At 40.1% G+C, this 17,009-nt stretch overlaps 1 protein-coding gene across 1 annotated transcript in view; it reads left to right on the plus strand.

Annotated features, from left to right (window-relative positions):
• Positions 1 to 17,009, plus strand: part of MAP3K7CL (MAP3K7 C-terminal like) — a 92,554-nt gene that overhangs the window by 5,661 nt on the left and 69,884 nt on the right. The window contains exon 2 of the mRNA XM_038581307.1: positions 7,122 to 7,202. Within this exon, the coding sequence (XP_038437235.1) occupies positions 7,122 to 7,202 (81 nt within the window). The remainder of the gene's footprint in view (positions 1 to 7,121; positions 7,203 to 17,009) is intronic.

Raw genomic sequence — 17,009 nt, forward strand, 5'->3', positions numbered from 1 at the left:
TGAGTGGTCTAGGTGGATACATGCAATGTTGCCATGGCACCATGGCAGGCAGAACAATTCCCCTAACGTTTCTTGGCCCTGTTTTTCTTTGTGGCTATCCTTAGAGGGCTCACTCCAGCAGTGATTCCTGGTCCTCAGAGAGGCCCATCTTGCCATTCCATCATTTGAATGCTTACCATTCTTCCCCACTCTGCTGAAATAACACTTCTCTAGCCCTATGTTGTGAGAGCTCTTACAGCCTTTTGTTACCCTTGACTATTTCCCTGTCTATAAAATACTGGCTTTCAAAAATATCACCAAGACAATATATTAATGAGACAAAGCTGAGTTTCTTGTACTACAGTTAGGAACAGTACTCTTTGACAGAATCTTAGTAACAGCTCGTTGGGGGAGTTGCAATGTTAGGATACTTATGAGTTTTTGAAGTCCAGGTGGTGAAGGTCTTTCAATGCAGGAGCCTGGGTCAGTTTGAATAAGGATCCTGATATAGGATTGATGAGCACAACAGGAAAAGGATTTGAGGCAAGGCATTCAAAGAACCTTGAAGTATAAACTGTCATTGGATGCTTTCTGTTGAAGAGTTGGAGGATCTTTCAGAAACTTCTTGGAATGAACAATAAAATTATTTGCAGTTTTTCTCTTTCTAGGTCAGTGTTTCCTAGTTGTGTTGATGAAGACATTGGACTAGTAAAGTCATGCTAATGTGGGCATGATGCTGTGTGGATTTAGATGGTTTTAGTTGTCACTCCTGACACTTTGCCTAGTGACAGTCAAAGAGGATCATCTCTAGATGATTAAATCTCCTGGGAGCTCAGCATCAGGAGTGGTCTATTAGTCCAGAGAGCCTGTACGTTTCCTTTGATCCAAATACTGGTGGGGGGCAGTCATGTTGGGAATCAACAGAGGGAGCTGGACTGATCCTTAAGCTGACACAGGCAGATACAGCTCTTACTGACATCAATCCCCACACCATGACCAATATGTCTTCTCCATTTTTGTTTGTTTAGCTGGCCGTTGTTTCCCTTCCAGTGAATAGAATTCCTCTATAAGCATGTGGCATAGTTATGAACTGAAAGCCTTATTTTAAAAATTTCAAGTAAACTTACTATATGTATTCTGTCCATATTGATCATTTTACTGAAGAAGGCCTTAAATTCAAGGTTAGGTTCCTCTTTTCTTAGTTACAGAAGAAAAGACTTCCACAGAGGTAAGGAAGCACTAGTTATACTCATGTTTTTCAAACTTACAGGAGGCATTCAGGCTGCCATAACAAAATATTCTATTTTATTCTGAGGCTTCTTTCTTGGCTTATAGGTGACTGCCATCCTGCTTTGTGCAAGGTCTCTAATGTCACTTTCTTTTTTTTAAATTTTTGTTTATTTATGATAGTCACACAGAAAGAGAGAGAGAGAGGCAGAGACACAGGCAGAGGGAGAAGCAGGCTCCATGCACCGGGAGCCCGACGTGGGATTCGATCCTGGATCTCCAGGATCGCGCCCTGGGCCAAAGGCAGGCGCTAAACCTGCTGCGCCACCCAGGGATCCCTAATGTCACTTCCTTATAAGGGCATCAGTTGTATTGTATCAAGGCACCACCCTTTGATCTTATTTCACCCTAATTATTCCTCATAGGCCTATCTCCAAATATAGTTACATTGGGGACTAGGGCTTCGACATATGAGTTTTGGAGCATTAATGTCAAAGCATTCTCCATTCTTATAGGAACTTCTTTTTGGTCCTGATTAATTTCTTTGATAAATCAGACAAGCTTCACCTCGATGCACATATTTGCCTTTAGCAGACTTGCCACTGTCTTCCAGATGTTGAGCCACATTTCTGTCATTTTTGGACTTTCACTTATTCTACTATGAACCCCCTAGCAGGAAGAACCATTTAAACACCTGGTCTGTTAAAGAACAGATGGAAACATTCCTCCAAACTCCAAACATCAAAAGACCGATTTAATTTCCCATGAGCCATTTCTCTGGGGCCCCCAAGGAGATGTTGAATGGTAAATTTCCCACTAACTTCCTTTGCAAACAGGGGCTGCTCATTCTAAATAGTAATACAGGACACAAACCTGGAAAGGCCAGTTCTCTCTACTCTGGGAGCAGTGTTACATGAATCAGGCTCCTCGAGACTGCAAGGAAAGGAAATCACTTTAGAGGGTGTGAGTTATTAAGGATTACAAAAAAAGTAAGAAATTGCACATCTGTCCTAGGGCCAGATGACTTTTTGTGTATACTGCTACAGGTTGAGTGTCTCTGAGTTACTATTTTTATACTAAGTTTATCTCTGTTTCAATAGCTTCTACCAAGGTGGCATCTGCTTCCCTTCACCTCTTTCAACTGTTGATCTCTTTTTCTTCTCTCTCCATCTTATCTTCAGCTTCTTTCCTTTTCTCTATGTGTATCTTAGCTTCCCTGTCCCCCTAAGATGGGTCTCTCTGTGTTTCATATTTAAACATCCCAAAAGAGAACATCTGGCTGATTCAGTTAATTGCTGAACCAAAAAGCCCCCAGGTTCTGCTAAATTCTCAAATCAAGGATACTATAAGCCTCTATGGCTGCTGTAGCCAAAGCAAGAATTGCTGGCATACTTAACGGTGACTGGGGGCCAGGATCATCTGTAACTTTAGTGTAAGGAATGCCTTATGGCTCTTTTGTTCCAAAATAGGCTGTGCATGTGACCCACATTCAGAGGTTCCTTAAGAGTCCAGCCAATCTGTCCAAGGTAATACTGTAGTGAACAGCTCCCTTGAAGTCTTTCTGGATTAAAGCAAAAGTAAAAAGAAATGAAATGTGTTATAGTTAATCACTCCCTGATTATTAATCTTTCTGAGAATAGAGCTCTTGACTGTATGAACGTGATCATTTCCCGTTACTTTAAATGTTGGCTTAGTTGCCTCTGTGCTGATTTGTGCCCAGCCAGGGTTGAGCTGGTTAAGTTAGGGGGATAAGAGAGGGGAAATGGAGCAGGACACGTCTAGATTCCATTGACGATGCCTCTGGAGACTGATGACATCTCTGTCTCACGGGACTGAGAGACAAGTTTCCCTTCTGCTTTAATGAATAATCCTGTTGCTGATACACTAAAACTGTGCTCATCAGTCCCTCTTTTAGGAAAACTAGGGAGTTCCTGCCATAGCTCCTCTGATGGACGTGTGAGACTGGCCCCCTTGTGTTGACCTGTGTTGCCAGGAAGCCCAAGCTATACTTCAGATTCCCTCATGGTCACATTGCTGGGTATAAATGAGTCTCCAGCAGTTAGATATATGTGTGTGAGTGCTGGAAGGTGGTAAGGAGACCTGGTTGATTTTCATGAGGCTTTGGTGTGCCCTCCAGTAGACAGAGTCATGACAGGATGAATTTTTGAATCCTAATTCCATAGTCTCCATGCAAAATGTGTGGCAGGGAGACAGCTTCCTTATCCTGGCTTCTTGCTCTCTGCGTCAGAACAGTGGTGGTGTGCTCCTGATCTCAGACTGTCCAGTGGTGTTTCCTGATTTCCAACTATCCTATCATTTAGAAGGTATAGCTCCTGGGTTAATTTTGTGATATCTAGGGTTTATTCCTGGAGCCCCATCTGAGAGCTCGTCACTCCATCCTATCACGAATGTTTCAATCATCTGGTTCCTCATATTAAAGTCTTTCTGTTTATAATACCTAGACTGGTTTCTCTTCCCTACATGGATGTCGACTGAGAAATTCCTGTGTGTATGATTTTTAGAAAGCTAAAAGCACTCATGGCCAACCTTGTGAGCTAACATAGGAAATGAAATTCAGAAGTTATTTAGGATCTTGCCAAATCCATTTTTTACTCTGGATTAAAAAAAAAAATCTTTTAAACTTAATTTCTTGTGGCTGTCCTCGACCTGGCAGATAGAGCTGAGAGTCAGGAAAGATTCTGAGATGAACCTGGCGATGAGGATTTAAGAAGCCCCAATAGCAAACAATATGAGACCCTTTCCCTTTCCTCAAATTTATAATTTGAGATAAATTTCTGCTTTCTAGTGTAATGCAAAAAACATTTCCTTTTATAGTCTTACTGATTTAAAAGGTCAAATGAAATAAGTTCTCTGATGAAGATTTTCTGTTATTAAAATAGTTTATGGTCTGCTGGTGATTGACTTTCTAACTTTGTTCTGATGGACAAACTATATAGTATATCTTGCTCCCTGTCCCCAATCTTTTAAAAAAAATGTAAATCATCTACTCCTTTCTAATTCTGGATTTATCAGATTACAGGTTCTTTAAAAACACATTTTAGCTTAGTTTCCCATGACAAATTACAAGTCTGGGTTTCTCAGATCAATATTCTATGGAAGGAACAAGTTTTTGGCAAGTCTGTTTCACAGCAGATTATTTTTTTCTTTCTGTATATTTTATGTAGAAATCTTTCAAGAACAAGATAAGATCGCTCACATCTTTTATTAATCTTTATTCAGTATTTGGCTCTGTGGATAGGAATCAGTTGTAGGCTAACCTGTACAACATCAAACCCAATCCAGAATCTGATATAGAATTTGCATCTTAACACCAGTGTTAAGATCTGGGTTTGGAACAACAGTCTCCAGATCAATTGAATGATTATTTCAAGGTGAGTAAAACAGAAATGTTTAGAAACCTCCTTTCTTTTTACTCATTTCTTAATATTCAATATTACTTTTGGATGAGTTAGTTGAATCCCTCCCTATTCCCATTCAGACTAAAAGCAGTAAATATTATCTACTAATAATACCAAGCTCTAGAAATGACTTTACCAACTGTTGGTCCTATTTTCTAACACTATATAAAAGAATAGCTCAAAATCAGGCACTGTAGCAGTTGGTGATTACTGTATCAGTTATCAATAGCAAACCACTGCAAAGCTTAGTGGCTTGAAGGAAACAACCACTTATCCTTTCTCACACATATAGGACTGGTTGGGCACTTTGGTTGATCTGGACCAGGCTTTGTTGTATTAGGGCAAGGACTATAAATGTATCTATAGTCAGCTGGTGGGTAGGCTGAGAGTTGGCGGGTGAGGAGTCCTCAAATGGAACAATTTAGCTGTGTCTCACACGACTTCATCCTCCAGCAGACGACCTGGGCTACTGTTCATTGAAATGGAGTGTTCTAGGAGAGCAAGCCAAAATGAGCAAGCGCTTTGTCAAATTTGCTACTATCCCTTTGGCCAAAGTAGGACACATGGCCCTGACCAGAATCAGTGTGGGAGGAACAGTATCAAAGAGTGCAGATGCAAAGAAGTATGACAATTGAGAACAATAGTGCAGTCAATCTTCCTGGCCACTCGAACTCCAGTCACCCTTTTTGGGAGGGGTTTTCCAAAATTCACTGGCTTTTTATTCAACAATTCCACTCAGCTGGTTATCTTAGAAAAATACCAGAATGAACTTGTCTTGTAGGATTCACTAGAAAGCAATATTGAATTAATGTTTCTTTTGGGGTTTTATTGAATTTTTTCTTTCTTTTTCTTGAGCCATAGTGAACAATTGGTAGTATCTGTCTTGAAAAGATTCAAGCTAAAAATGAGTGTGGTCATTCTTTGTGTTGTTGAGCTTTGATATCTTTTCCACTTATATTTTGAAGTGAATTCAGAAATTATTGAAAGGCACACTATCAGTACCACTCAAAAGGTACATGGGTGTTTAACTCGGTTAGCTCTTCAGTTTTCTGTTTTATTTTGCTCCACAGAATATCTGTACCCTGGAATTCTCGTTTGAGAATATAACTTTCAATCATCCTTTACCCTTTCAGAAGCCTAATTGCAAAAATTTGTGTTTGTGGGAAATCCCCTGAATGCCATGCAGCTCATTCTTCTTTAGATAATAAATTGGCTGTTGGATCAAGCCAGACCATCAAAATTTTAGTTCTTCGGAGCATTGAGTTTGACAAATTGCATTTTGGTAACATGCTATTGTCTTCTAGTAAGGAATAGTAAAAGGCACAGTCAAATGTAATGGACTGTTGTCTCTACTGTAGGCTTGTTTTGTGGATGTCAAACATTTCATTATATTTCCTTTTTATGTGATTTGTTGGGAAAACTTATCTCATTATTAAACCACTGTTTTTATTTTATGGCCTCTATGAATCTTACAACTTTTGTGTTTCTCTCTTAAACTTCTGGGAATTTTGAGCCTAATACTAGTCCGGCTCTGCCAACCACAGAGGCCAACAGCACACCATTTCTGTATACTACTCTTATTACTTGGTTTTATGATTTTTTAGCTTGTTCTTTTTTTTTTTTTTTTTTGCTCAGACTATCTCAACTTTAAAAAAAATCTTTATTGATTTTACTTATTTTTATAAACCACACCAAATCCTTTATGGAATGAGATAGGACAACATATATATATATTGCTAGTTTATGGACTTACAGATGGTTTGAGGATGATTAAGGAGGTTAGAAGCCTCACTTCAGAATGATTTTTTTTTAAACTAACTGAGGGAGAGGAGTTTACAATTTTTGCTAGAAACAACCGACTATGAGTATGACAACACCAGAGTTTAAAACAATCTTGAGAACTTCTTACATTACTAAATGTAGATTCTGTTAAAAATAATAAGGGGAGGGGCTCAGTTGGTTAAACGTCTGACTCTTGATTTAGGCTCAGGTCGTGAGATTGAGCTGAGCCCTGCATCCGGCTCTGTGTGTGGAGCCTTCTTAGGATTCTCTCTCCCTCGCCCTCTGATCCTCCCCCCACACTCCTATGCTTTCACATGCTCTCTCTCTTTCCCTCAAAAGTAAAGAAAAATAATAAGGGGAATTAAAGGATTATTGTAGAATTCCTTTCCTTAGGGTACACATACTAGTTGATCCATACAAGATGGTCCCTGATTTCTTTTGGGTACTTAGCCCATGAGCCAGTACTTATTTTTGTGGTTGGATTAGTAAGGATGCTTGATGGTTCAAATGCTTATCAGCCATCGTCATGCTTGCTTGTCCTATTCTTAATGTTTTGGCTATTTTTATTACAGTGATTTCCATTAGGATTTTCATTAGGGTCAGTCTCAGGGAGATAAAAGTAAGAATCCATGTGTCTATTTATGTAGTGATTGGACTAAAGAAATTACATTTTTTCATTGCTATTTGATTTACCTAATTTCTGTTCTTTCACAGATATTTACTCTTCTGATTGTGCTAAATTGCACTACTGAAGTGAATGTTAAATCACATCAGGAATCCTGGTCAAGAAGAAAGGTAATGGCTACCAAAAATCCCATTCCAAAAGATCTTTTTATCCCACCAAAATAATCATATAGGGATTTTTCACAACTTAGGAAAAGAGAAGCTAGCAATATGTAGAAATTAACTTTCTGAGATGCATAAGAGAATTTATGCATAAATGAGAGACATGGGGATTATGTTTAGAAAATCCAATACTACACAGTCACTTATCTAGAGATGACTCTCAAACTTTGCCAAAAAATTACAAAGGAAGAAGGAAAACATGTTAGCAAGGAAACTGCATCATCAAGCCCCCTACTTTCTTCTCATTTGAGGTATGAAATGACTCTTAAGCCCTTACCTGGGACCTTTTGGACTAAGAATTATTATATAAAAATACCACTCATTCCCATAAGCTTTGTGCTGTAGTCTAGGTTCTTACACACAGTAAAGGAGAAACAAGCGTGAGAATGCACAAGATAACAGACCCACTGGAAGTAATAAGGAGTGATAGATAATAACCAGACAGACAAGGGCCTGTCTTCCTTAAAGGAGTTGTGAAGGACTAGAGGAACCAGAATGGGGCTATTTGGTGAAGTGATTGCATGCAGCAGTGTGTTGCACTTCAAATGATCATTGGCCTTGAAAAGACAAAACAAATCGTGATTCTTGCATCTTATTTAAGTGGTTGTTGAATATGTAAAATACATTTAAATTCTATCAAAAACATCTCTTGATCCTTGATAGGGGAAGCTTCACTTTACTGGAAAATTCACTTATGTAGAAAATCTCATTCCCCCAATATTATATATGACTGAGATGTGATTATATTTAACAGTATTTAATGTTAATTACATAGTGTGTTGTTTGAAGCAATGTTGCCATGACTTTGATGTAGAACCGTTATTCTTTACTGTTCCTGTGAAAGACAACCCAGGTACGTCAGATATTTCCATGCAAAGAGGGGCGCCTGGGTGGCTCATATGGTTAAACATCTGTCTTTGGCTCAGGTCATGATCTCAGGGTACTGGGATCAAACCCTGCACCGGGCTCCCCACTCAGTGGGGAATCTGCTTCTCCTTCTCCCTCTGCCCTTCCCTCTGCTTGTACTCTCTCTCAAATAAATAAATAAAATATTCAAAAACAATTACTTCCATGGAAAGAGATCAAATGGTTCACATCACCATACCTTCAGTAGTTAGATGGGATGTGGCAACAGGTCTAACTGTATGCCAGGACTCTCCCAACCCCTTCCTGTAAGACCCTCAACCATAGTCCTGTTTTCATTAAAAGTAGGGTAGGAAAAATGTAGAAAAGCAGCAGGAAGAAATGAACCTGGAAGTCTTATAGCCAATTATTACTGTTGGCAATCTCTGGGCAATCTGCAGGAGGTCAGTTGCCTGTTTGTTGAAGTGCTGATTGAAACTCTGGGACACCGGTTCTTTCCCTTAATACAAAACCAATTTCAAGCCAAGTCACTTAAGACCTTTTGAAAACCTTCTCCAAAATAGCATGTGATATCCTGAGGAAAAAATAAACCATGATTTAGTAAACGAAATGATCCACGTAGTAAGGATGGCTTTATATGGTGTTCTCACAGAAAGAGAAGGCACAGATGGTCAAGTGTAGCCAGGAAAAAAAATCTTTGGCGCACCCATGTGAGTTCCAACTTGTAATGGACTTCTCCAGATTCCCAGCCCTACCAGTTCTGGGAAATGGGTGGAAGCCAAGCCTAGGAAATAGAAAGTCCACTTACCTGATGATGTTCTTGGAGAAATTAAGGAATGTTTATGGCATTTCATAGTGACCATGGCATTAACTGTTGCTTCTTCAGATTGATTTTGCAATAGGCACACTGTCATTTCCCTCCAGATGGCAAGTGTCAAAGCTGGTGAACAATGCTGGCCTAAGATTCCACTTCAGTTTAATTGATGATAATCATGATGAGAAAGACAACACAGTAAAAAGAAGGCCCACAGTAATGAAGATTTGGCTTTATGGTGGTTGGCAGTTGACTCCTATCCTCTGCTCAGGCCCTGTTCTCAGTTAACCTTACATAACTTGACCTCGACCTTTTATTTTTTTTTATTTTTTATTTATTTATATTTTAAAGATTTATTTATTTATTTATTTATTTATTTATTTATTTATTTATGATAGACATAGAGAGAGAGAGAGAAGCAGAGACATAGGAGGAGGGAGAAGCAAGCTCCATGCCAGGACCCCGATGCAGGACTTGATCCTGAGACTCCAGGATCACGCCCTGGGCCAAAGGCAGGTGCTAAACTGCTGAGCCACCCAGGGATCCCCCAACTTTCTATTTTTTTAAAGGATTTTATTTGTTAATTTACTTGAGAGAGAGAGAAAGAGAGAGAGAGAGTGAGCAAAAGAGAATGTGAGCTGCGGAGGAGCAGAGGGAGAGGGACAAACAGATGCTGTGCTGAGCACAGAGCCCAATGAGGGGTTTGATTCCATAACCCTGAGATCACAACCCCAGCTGAAATCAAGAGTTGGCTGCCCAACTGACTGAGCCACCTAGGCTTCCTGACCCTGATTTTTATATGAATGAACATTTTGGGCCTCACTTCCAGTGTTATACATCAGAGTTGTTCAAGTAGCAATGATGATGACAACACTTCTTGATTGTGCACTATGTGTCATGCATTTACTGTGTGGAGGCCTTCACAGAAGTTATCTCATTTGGGGATCCCTGGGTGGCGCAGCGGTTTGGCGCCTGCCTTTGGCCCAGGGCGCGATCCTGGAGACCCGGAATCGAATCCCACGTCGGGCTCCCGGTGCATGGAGCCTGCTTCTCCCTCTGCCTATGTCTTTGCCTCTCTCTCTCTCTGTGTGTGACTGTCATAAAAAAAAAAAAGAAGTTATCTCATTTAATCTTTACAACCACCCAGATGCAAATCCTCTAATGACTTCCCACTGGACTTAAAAACCAGATCCCAAACTGGGGCCCCTAAGGCTCAGCATAATCCCACCTCTCTCTACGTCATGTCCTGCTTCTTTCCTACTTACTCTGCCTCGTTCTGTTCTTGAAACACACCAACGCAGTTCCCTCCTTGGAGCTTTTCCATCAGCTCTTACCTCTGTCTGGACAGCTCTTCTCCTAGACCTCAGCATGGATGGCTCCTTCTTGTCATTCATGTTCTGGATGAAATCTCACCTCCCAGAGAGGGTTAGCCTGACAACTCTGTCCAGAGTACCTCCTTATACCTCTGTCACATCACTCTGCTTTATTTTCACCCTAACACCTAATTCTCCCCAAAAATGTTCATGTCGATTAATTTCAAAAACTTTCTATCTCCACCCATTTGAATGTAAACGTCCTGAGAATTTGGACCATATGTGTTCTTTAATTTGTTCCCAGCTCTTAGAAGAGTGCTTGGCACATAGTAGGTATTCAACAAATGAAGAACTCCAGTTTCCAGAGCAGGAAGCTGAAGCACTGAGAGGTTAAGATATCTGCCGTAGGCCACACAACTCCTAAAGGCGTATGAAGATTTATCCAGGCTCAATTCCAAATCCCATTTTCTTAACCACCATGCTATGACATAGATTAATAGATCTCTTTACATCAAACCTGGACTCATCTAAAGGTTAGAGTGAAAACAAAACTTAGATGCCCAAGAGGGAAATTCTGGTTGTGTTAATCTACTAAGTTAATTGAGTGAGTTAAGAACTTCTTTATTGAACCACTATGCACTTTTTAATGAATCACTATTAGCTAATACCCATATTTCCCCAAAGTGCTGAATTTCAAGACTGTGCCCTCAGGAGAGAGCAGAGCTGTGAAAATATTTCACTGGTGTCCTAATAACTCTGATCAAGATAGATGCTTTTATTTTTTTCAGTAGTTTATGCAAAGTGAACCTTAAATAGACACACAATGTAGGCTGTTCAAATATTCTTGATTAAGAAGTTTAAATATAAGCATAAGAAACAGCAATTAATAAATGCTATCATCACCTTTGTTGCAGTCTCCTGCATTTGCTTATGTTAAGACATGTAATCTGTATCTGACAAAAAATACGCAAGTTTGCAGCCTTGCACTACATTTTCATCTTGTTTTGAATTATGTGTAAGGAATAAATATAATTTCTGGGTTCTTCCAATCTCCTTTTCTAAAGCTCTCCTTAAGTTATTTCATACCCTGCAAAGTTTAATTTAACCATGCTAGTTTTATTTGATAGGTTAAATGGAATTAAATTGGTTTTATAATAAATTATGCTGCAAATAATAAAAATGCTAATAGGAAATATATTCCATAACACTAATGCTATATTTCTTGAGGCTACTGAAGCGCAGTTATTATTATCATTACAGACAGCGTTAGCCTACAATTGACCAATTTATGGTTGGATTTTGGTGACACAAGGAAAAGTGTGTATGCATGGGCGTGTGTGTGTGAGTGTGTATGTGTGTGTGTGTGTGTTGAAGAAGGCAGGACAGTCTACGTTTTGTGGTTCTGCTTTCTCTGATCCCATGAAGATGAGAAATTTCCTTCATTTCTTTTGGTCTCTAGTTTGGAAATCTTGGAGTGGGATTGTCCCAGTGAGCTAGCTTCAGTTCTGGGAAGTCTGCTCATACTGCTTGAGAAAAGAAGGACGGGCTCGTGAGAAACCAAGTTGAGCCTCATATTTGTCTTTTCCCATAAGAAATACTGATATTAGTGATATATTACTGTTTGATGAGGTAGAAATCATGGTGTTATTAGTGTAATGTGTATTTGTATATTTGCAAACTTGCCCTGGGAAAAATGAGAAACAGATTCCCAATTCTAAATGACCAGTGAATAAGCTGCCTTTGGGAAGATAACCCCTTCTTTAGTTGGGGGCTGCTTACCATTATGCACTTGACTCTACTAAGTTTGTAGCTGGTGAATGTTTGTGGTCTTACTGCATCTTGATCTTGTCTGTGAAGTTGGGCTTAGAAACATAAAATGACATATTAACCTCATGAAGACATCATATAGAAATAAGCAGCATGCCTCTCTAAGTTGAATTTGACCTTATGGCTCTGTCATAAGAGAATTACATAGAATTTATCTAACAGGTGTGTCTGGGGGTTTCAAAGAGTGAAAGAAAGAAAAAAATGAAAGGAAAGAAGGAAGAAAGGAAAGAGGGCAAGAGGGAGGGAAAGAAGAAAGGTTTGGCATGACCTAATACTAGTTTCTCATTATCAAACCTGTTTTCTTGCCTTTATTTTCATCATTATTGAGTCCATGGTGAAAACTGTAAAAGTAATAATGTGAGATGCAATTCATTCATTCATTTGTTCATTCTTCATTATTTTTATAGACTTCTTCACTGTGCTGATTTTTTTTTTGTCTGAGTACAGTATTGATCACACATGACAAAGTGGAGCTCCCCAAGCTCCTCCCCTTCTTCTGGGGGTCTGGGGTGGAAACTGTGGAGGTTGGGAGATTCTCAGTATGTTGGGGGAGGAATTGGGGCAACAACTTTCCAGCAGCTGAGGGTCTCTCTCTTCCCCCTGCTGGGGCTGGTGGTCTAGGGGGCTCTTACTCTTTGGAGACCATGTGGACCATAAGGTCCATCACCCCATTGCTGTAGCCAAATTTACTGTCATACCAGGAAATGGGCTTGACAAAGTGGTCATTGAGAGGAATGGCGGCCCCAGCATTGAAGGTGGAAAAGTAACTGTCACTGTTAAAGTCACAGGAGACAACCTGGTTTTCAATGTGGCTGAAGATGCCCTTGGGAGGGCCCTCTGATGGCTGCTTCACCAAGCTCCTTGATGTCATCATATCTAGCAGCTTTCTTCAGGTGGCGAGTCAGATCCTTGACTGACATGTTAGGGGTGGGGACCTGGAAAGCCATGCCAGTTATCTTCCCATTCAGCTCAGGGATGACCTTGCCTTTAGCCTTGGCAGAGCCAGTAAAAGAGGGTATGATATTCTAAGCATCCCTTTGGCCATGATGCCACAACTTCCCAGAGGGACTGTCCATGGTCTTTTGGGTGGCAGTGATGGCATTGACTGTGGTCATGAGTCCCTCCCTGATGCTGAAGTTGTCATGAATGACCTTGGTCAGAGGAGCCAAGCAGTTGGTGGTGCAGGAGACATTGCTGACAATCTTGAGGAAGTTGTCATACTTCTCATGCATGGTTCATATCCATATTTGCACATGGGAGCATCAGCAGAAGGGACAGAGATGATGACCATCTTGGTCCCATCCTTCAAGTGAACCCCAGGCTTCTCCATGGTGGTAAAGACCCCAGTGGACCCCATAACATACTCAGCATAGTCATCACCCTATTTGATGTTGGCAGGATCTCGCACCTGGCAGATGGAGATGGGCTTTCCATTGATGACAGGTTTCCTGTTCTCAGTTCTGACTGTGTGGGGTATTTGCCGTGGGTGGAATCATACTGAAACATGTAGACCATGTAGTTAAAGTCAATGAAAGGGTAATTGATAGCAACAATATTCACTTTGCCAGAGGTTAAAAGCAGCCCTGGTAACCAGGCTTCCAATATGGCCAGATTCAAATCCATTTACTTCAACCTTCACTATCATGTCTTGGGGTCACAGGGCTGATACTGCACCAGAAGATGGTCTGTACAACCAGAGGAGCAGAGCCACTGCACTGATTTGTCTTTCAAAATTCTACTAAATATCCTGCAGAGGGTGCACTTTCCTTAATTTAGGTCCTTCCAACCACTTACCGACCAAAAAAGGACAAATTGTTTTTTAAGATTAAAAATTGTTATCTTGTCATTTATGACAACATGGATGGACCTAGAGGGTATTATGCTAAGTGGAATAAGTTAGACAGAGAAAGAACAAATACCATATGACTTTATTCACATATGGAATTTAAAAACAAGACAAATGAAAGAACAAAAACTAGAAACCGACTCATAAATACAGAGAACAAACTGGTGGTTGGGGGGGTGGGTTAGGGAGACGGGTGAAATAGGTGAAAGGGATTAAGATGTACAAATTTCCAGTTATAAAGTCAATGAGTCACAGAGATGAAAAGCACCGCATAGGGAATATAGTCAATAATATTAGGGACGCTTGGGTGGCTCAGCGGTTAGGTGGCTGCCTCCGGCTCAGGTCATGATCCCGGGATCCGGGATGAGTCCTGCATGGGGCTCCTGCGAAGAGCCTGCTTCTCCCTCTACCTATGTCTCTGCCTCTCTTTCTCTCTCTGTGTGTGTCTCTCATGAATAAATAAATAAATCTTTAAAAAATTATTATAATAATCTTGTATGGTGACAGATGGCAACTACACTTACTGTGCCTCATGAGCATTGCATAATGTAAAGAATTTTGAAATCCCCATGCTGTACACCTGAAACTAATATGATATTATATGTCAACTAAGTGTCAATGATAAAAATTTAAAAACTATCCAATAAAAATAGGTACAAGTTCTATTTTCTTTCCTCTACCAAATATTAGAAAATGAAATATGTAAAAGGCAAAGGAAATATAGTCTCTTTTACCCTTTTGCTAATAGAAAAATCAGTCTCAGTATCTTCCTTGGTTTATGTGGGGCTACGATCGGGAAGCCTGTGTCCTCCCTCATGAACAGAGGCTTTTAAAAATTTGCTACATCCTTGCAGCTTCCTTTCTTCCTCACTTCTGTGTGTATATGTGTATTTCCCTAACTAAAAACTAGCAGAACACAGTGTACTACAAAATAGTGCTATCTGTGCAGGGACTCTGTATGTTTAATTATCTACTAATTTGGAAGCAGGAAACAAAAGAAATGGCCTATGTTCCTCTGAGAGACTTATCTACAAGTTCTGAGAGTTTTTAAACAGAATATAAATGTTTCTTAGCTGGTCAGTTTTTAAGTGGCTCTCATTCCTTCTGTCAGAATATGAGGTATAGATTTTAATCAAAACTTTCAATTTTGGGGGTGCCTGGGTGGCTCAGTCAGTTAAGTGGCTGCCTTTGGCTCAGGTCATGATCCCAGAGTTTGAGCTGCTCCCTACTCAGTTGGGAGTCTGCTTCTCTCTCTGCCCCTCCCTCTCCTTATGCTCTCTTTCTCTCTCATATAAATAAATAAAATCTTTAAAAACATCCTTCACTTTTATTTTTCTGAGTGTTGATTTTCAAACGTGTAATAACAACCCCCATTTATTTCCTACTTCCTATGTGCCAAGGAGTGTGTGCTCATTATTTATCTGTATGATTCCATTTAATAGTTACAATAGCCTTTTGGGCTGGGTACTATTACCATCACCTCTATTTTAAAGACGAGGTCACTGAGGATAGGAAGGGTTGGGAGTTGTCCTGTATGGCCCAACTCACACAGCAGAACCGGGATTTCATGCTAGGTCTGAATGACTCTAAATCCTGGCTTTTTAAATTTTATACACGATGTTTCCCAAGGTGTGGGTATATTAACTACAAATTTAAGATGTTGGTAAAAAGTATTATACTCACGGAAGGAATCCTAGATTTTCTGTAGTCACATATCTCTGCTTTATGGAAAAAAAAAAAAAAAAAGCCAAACCTGATGCCAAAGCAGGTCTTAGTGGTTTCTCCATTGAACATCCAGGACCAGAACCCAGGCCTTCTGACTCCAGGCCCAGTGCTCGTTCCTCTGATTAGAAATGTTTCCAAATTTAAACTTCAGTTTATAGGACCATTAATAATCCTCTCTAAAGAAGAGGCAAGAGGTTTCAAATTCTTCTCAGAGCAAAAAAGAACTGACATCAAAAGGTTTCTTTGGGGTCATTTGTCTCATTGTGACTTTGATTTGGCCTTGATCTTTATTTAGAATTTCAGTTTTATGCTCTGCAACAAGTTTGGCCTTGTTGGAGGACCGTCCAAAGGTCAGCAAGTTGGCTGCTGGTGATTGGATGCTCACTCAGAAGCCAAAATCTATTACTGTGCCCATGGAAATCCCCAGTTCGCCTCTGGATGAGTATCACATCCATTCTCTGGAAGCTGTGGGCCTTGCGGGCTTTTTGCACACTGCTCCCTAGGAGCCTAATGCTGGTTGAACAGCACTTCATTCTGCAAGGCCGGGTCACAGCGGGACAATGGCTGTTCGGCCTTCTGGATTTTCTCTTTCTTCTCTCAGTCAGCCAATGATTCTGATTCTGTTTCATTTTCTCCAAGAAGGTGTGGTTTAGAGGAGAAAGAATCTTCCTGACTTTGTTTAGCTGTGTTATTTTGTTGAGTACAAACATCCCCAGTATCTCCAAGGCTCACAGAAACTGTCACAAAGATTTTCTTTCCAAGTAACAGCCCATGCTATTGATGAATAGGCTTACCCTACTCTTGCATACACAGCACGTTTCTTTTTTTTTTTTTTAGATTATTTATTTATTTATTCATTTATTTATTCATGAGAGACACAGAGAGAGAGATAGAGGCAGAGACATAGGCAGAGGGAGAAGCAGGCTCCACGCAGGGAGCTGGATGTGGGACTCGATCCCGGGACTTGGGGATCACGCCCTGAGTCAAAGGCCACCCAGGTGTCTCCAACACATTTCTTATATTGAATATTCTGTTTAAGTATTCCTACAACGATAATTTCTCAGCTAATATTGAATTTGTTCTAAAAACAATGATATTTTTCAAGGATAGAAATAGTCCCTCTATAATCCATCTAATAAGATGTTTCTCTTTATTTTTGAAGAGGAAAGATCTGGGCTTGAGTTCCAGCCCAGCTATTTAGCAGGTAGTGGTCTTGGGCACAGCAAGTAACCTCTTTGAATCTCAGTTTCCTTATCAGCAATAGAAGGGTGATGATAATTACCTTCTGCATAGACTAATGTGAGGACAAGTGACATATATAGGAAAGTGCTTTGTAAACTATAAATGATTCAAACCTTAGTTTATGT

This window comes from Canis lupus, chromosome 31, assembly GCF_011100685.1.
Source record: "Canis lupus familiaris isolate Mischka breed German Shepherd chromosome 31, alternate assembly UU_Cfam_GSD_1.0, whole genome shotgun sequence".
Taxonomy (NCBI): domain Eukaryota; kingdom Metazoa; phylum Chordata; class Mammalia; order Carnivora; family Canidae; genus Canis; species Canis lupus.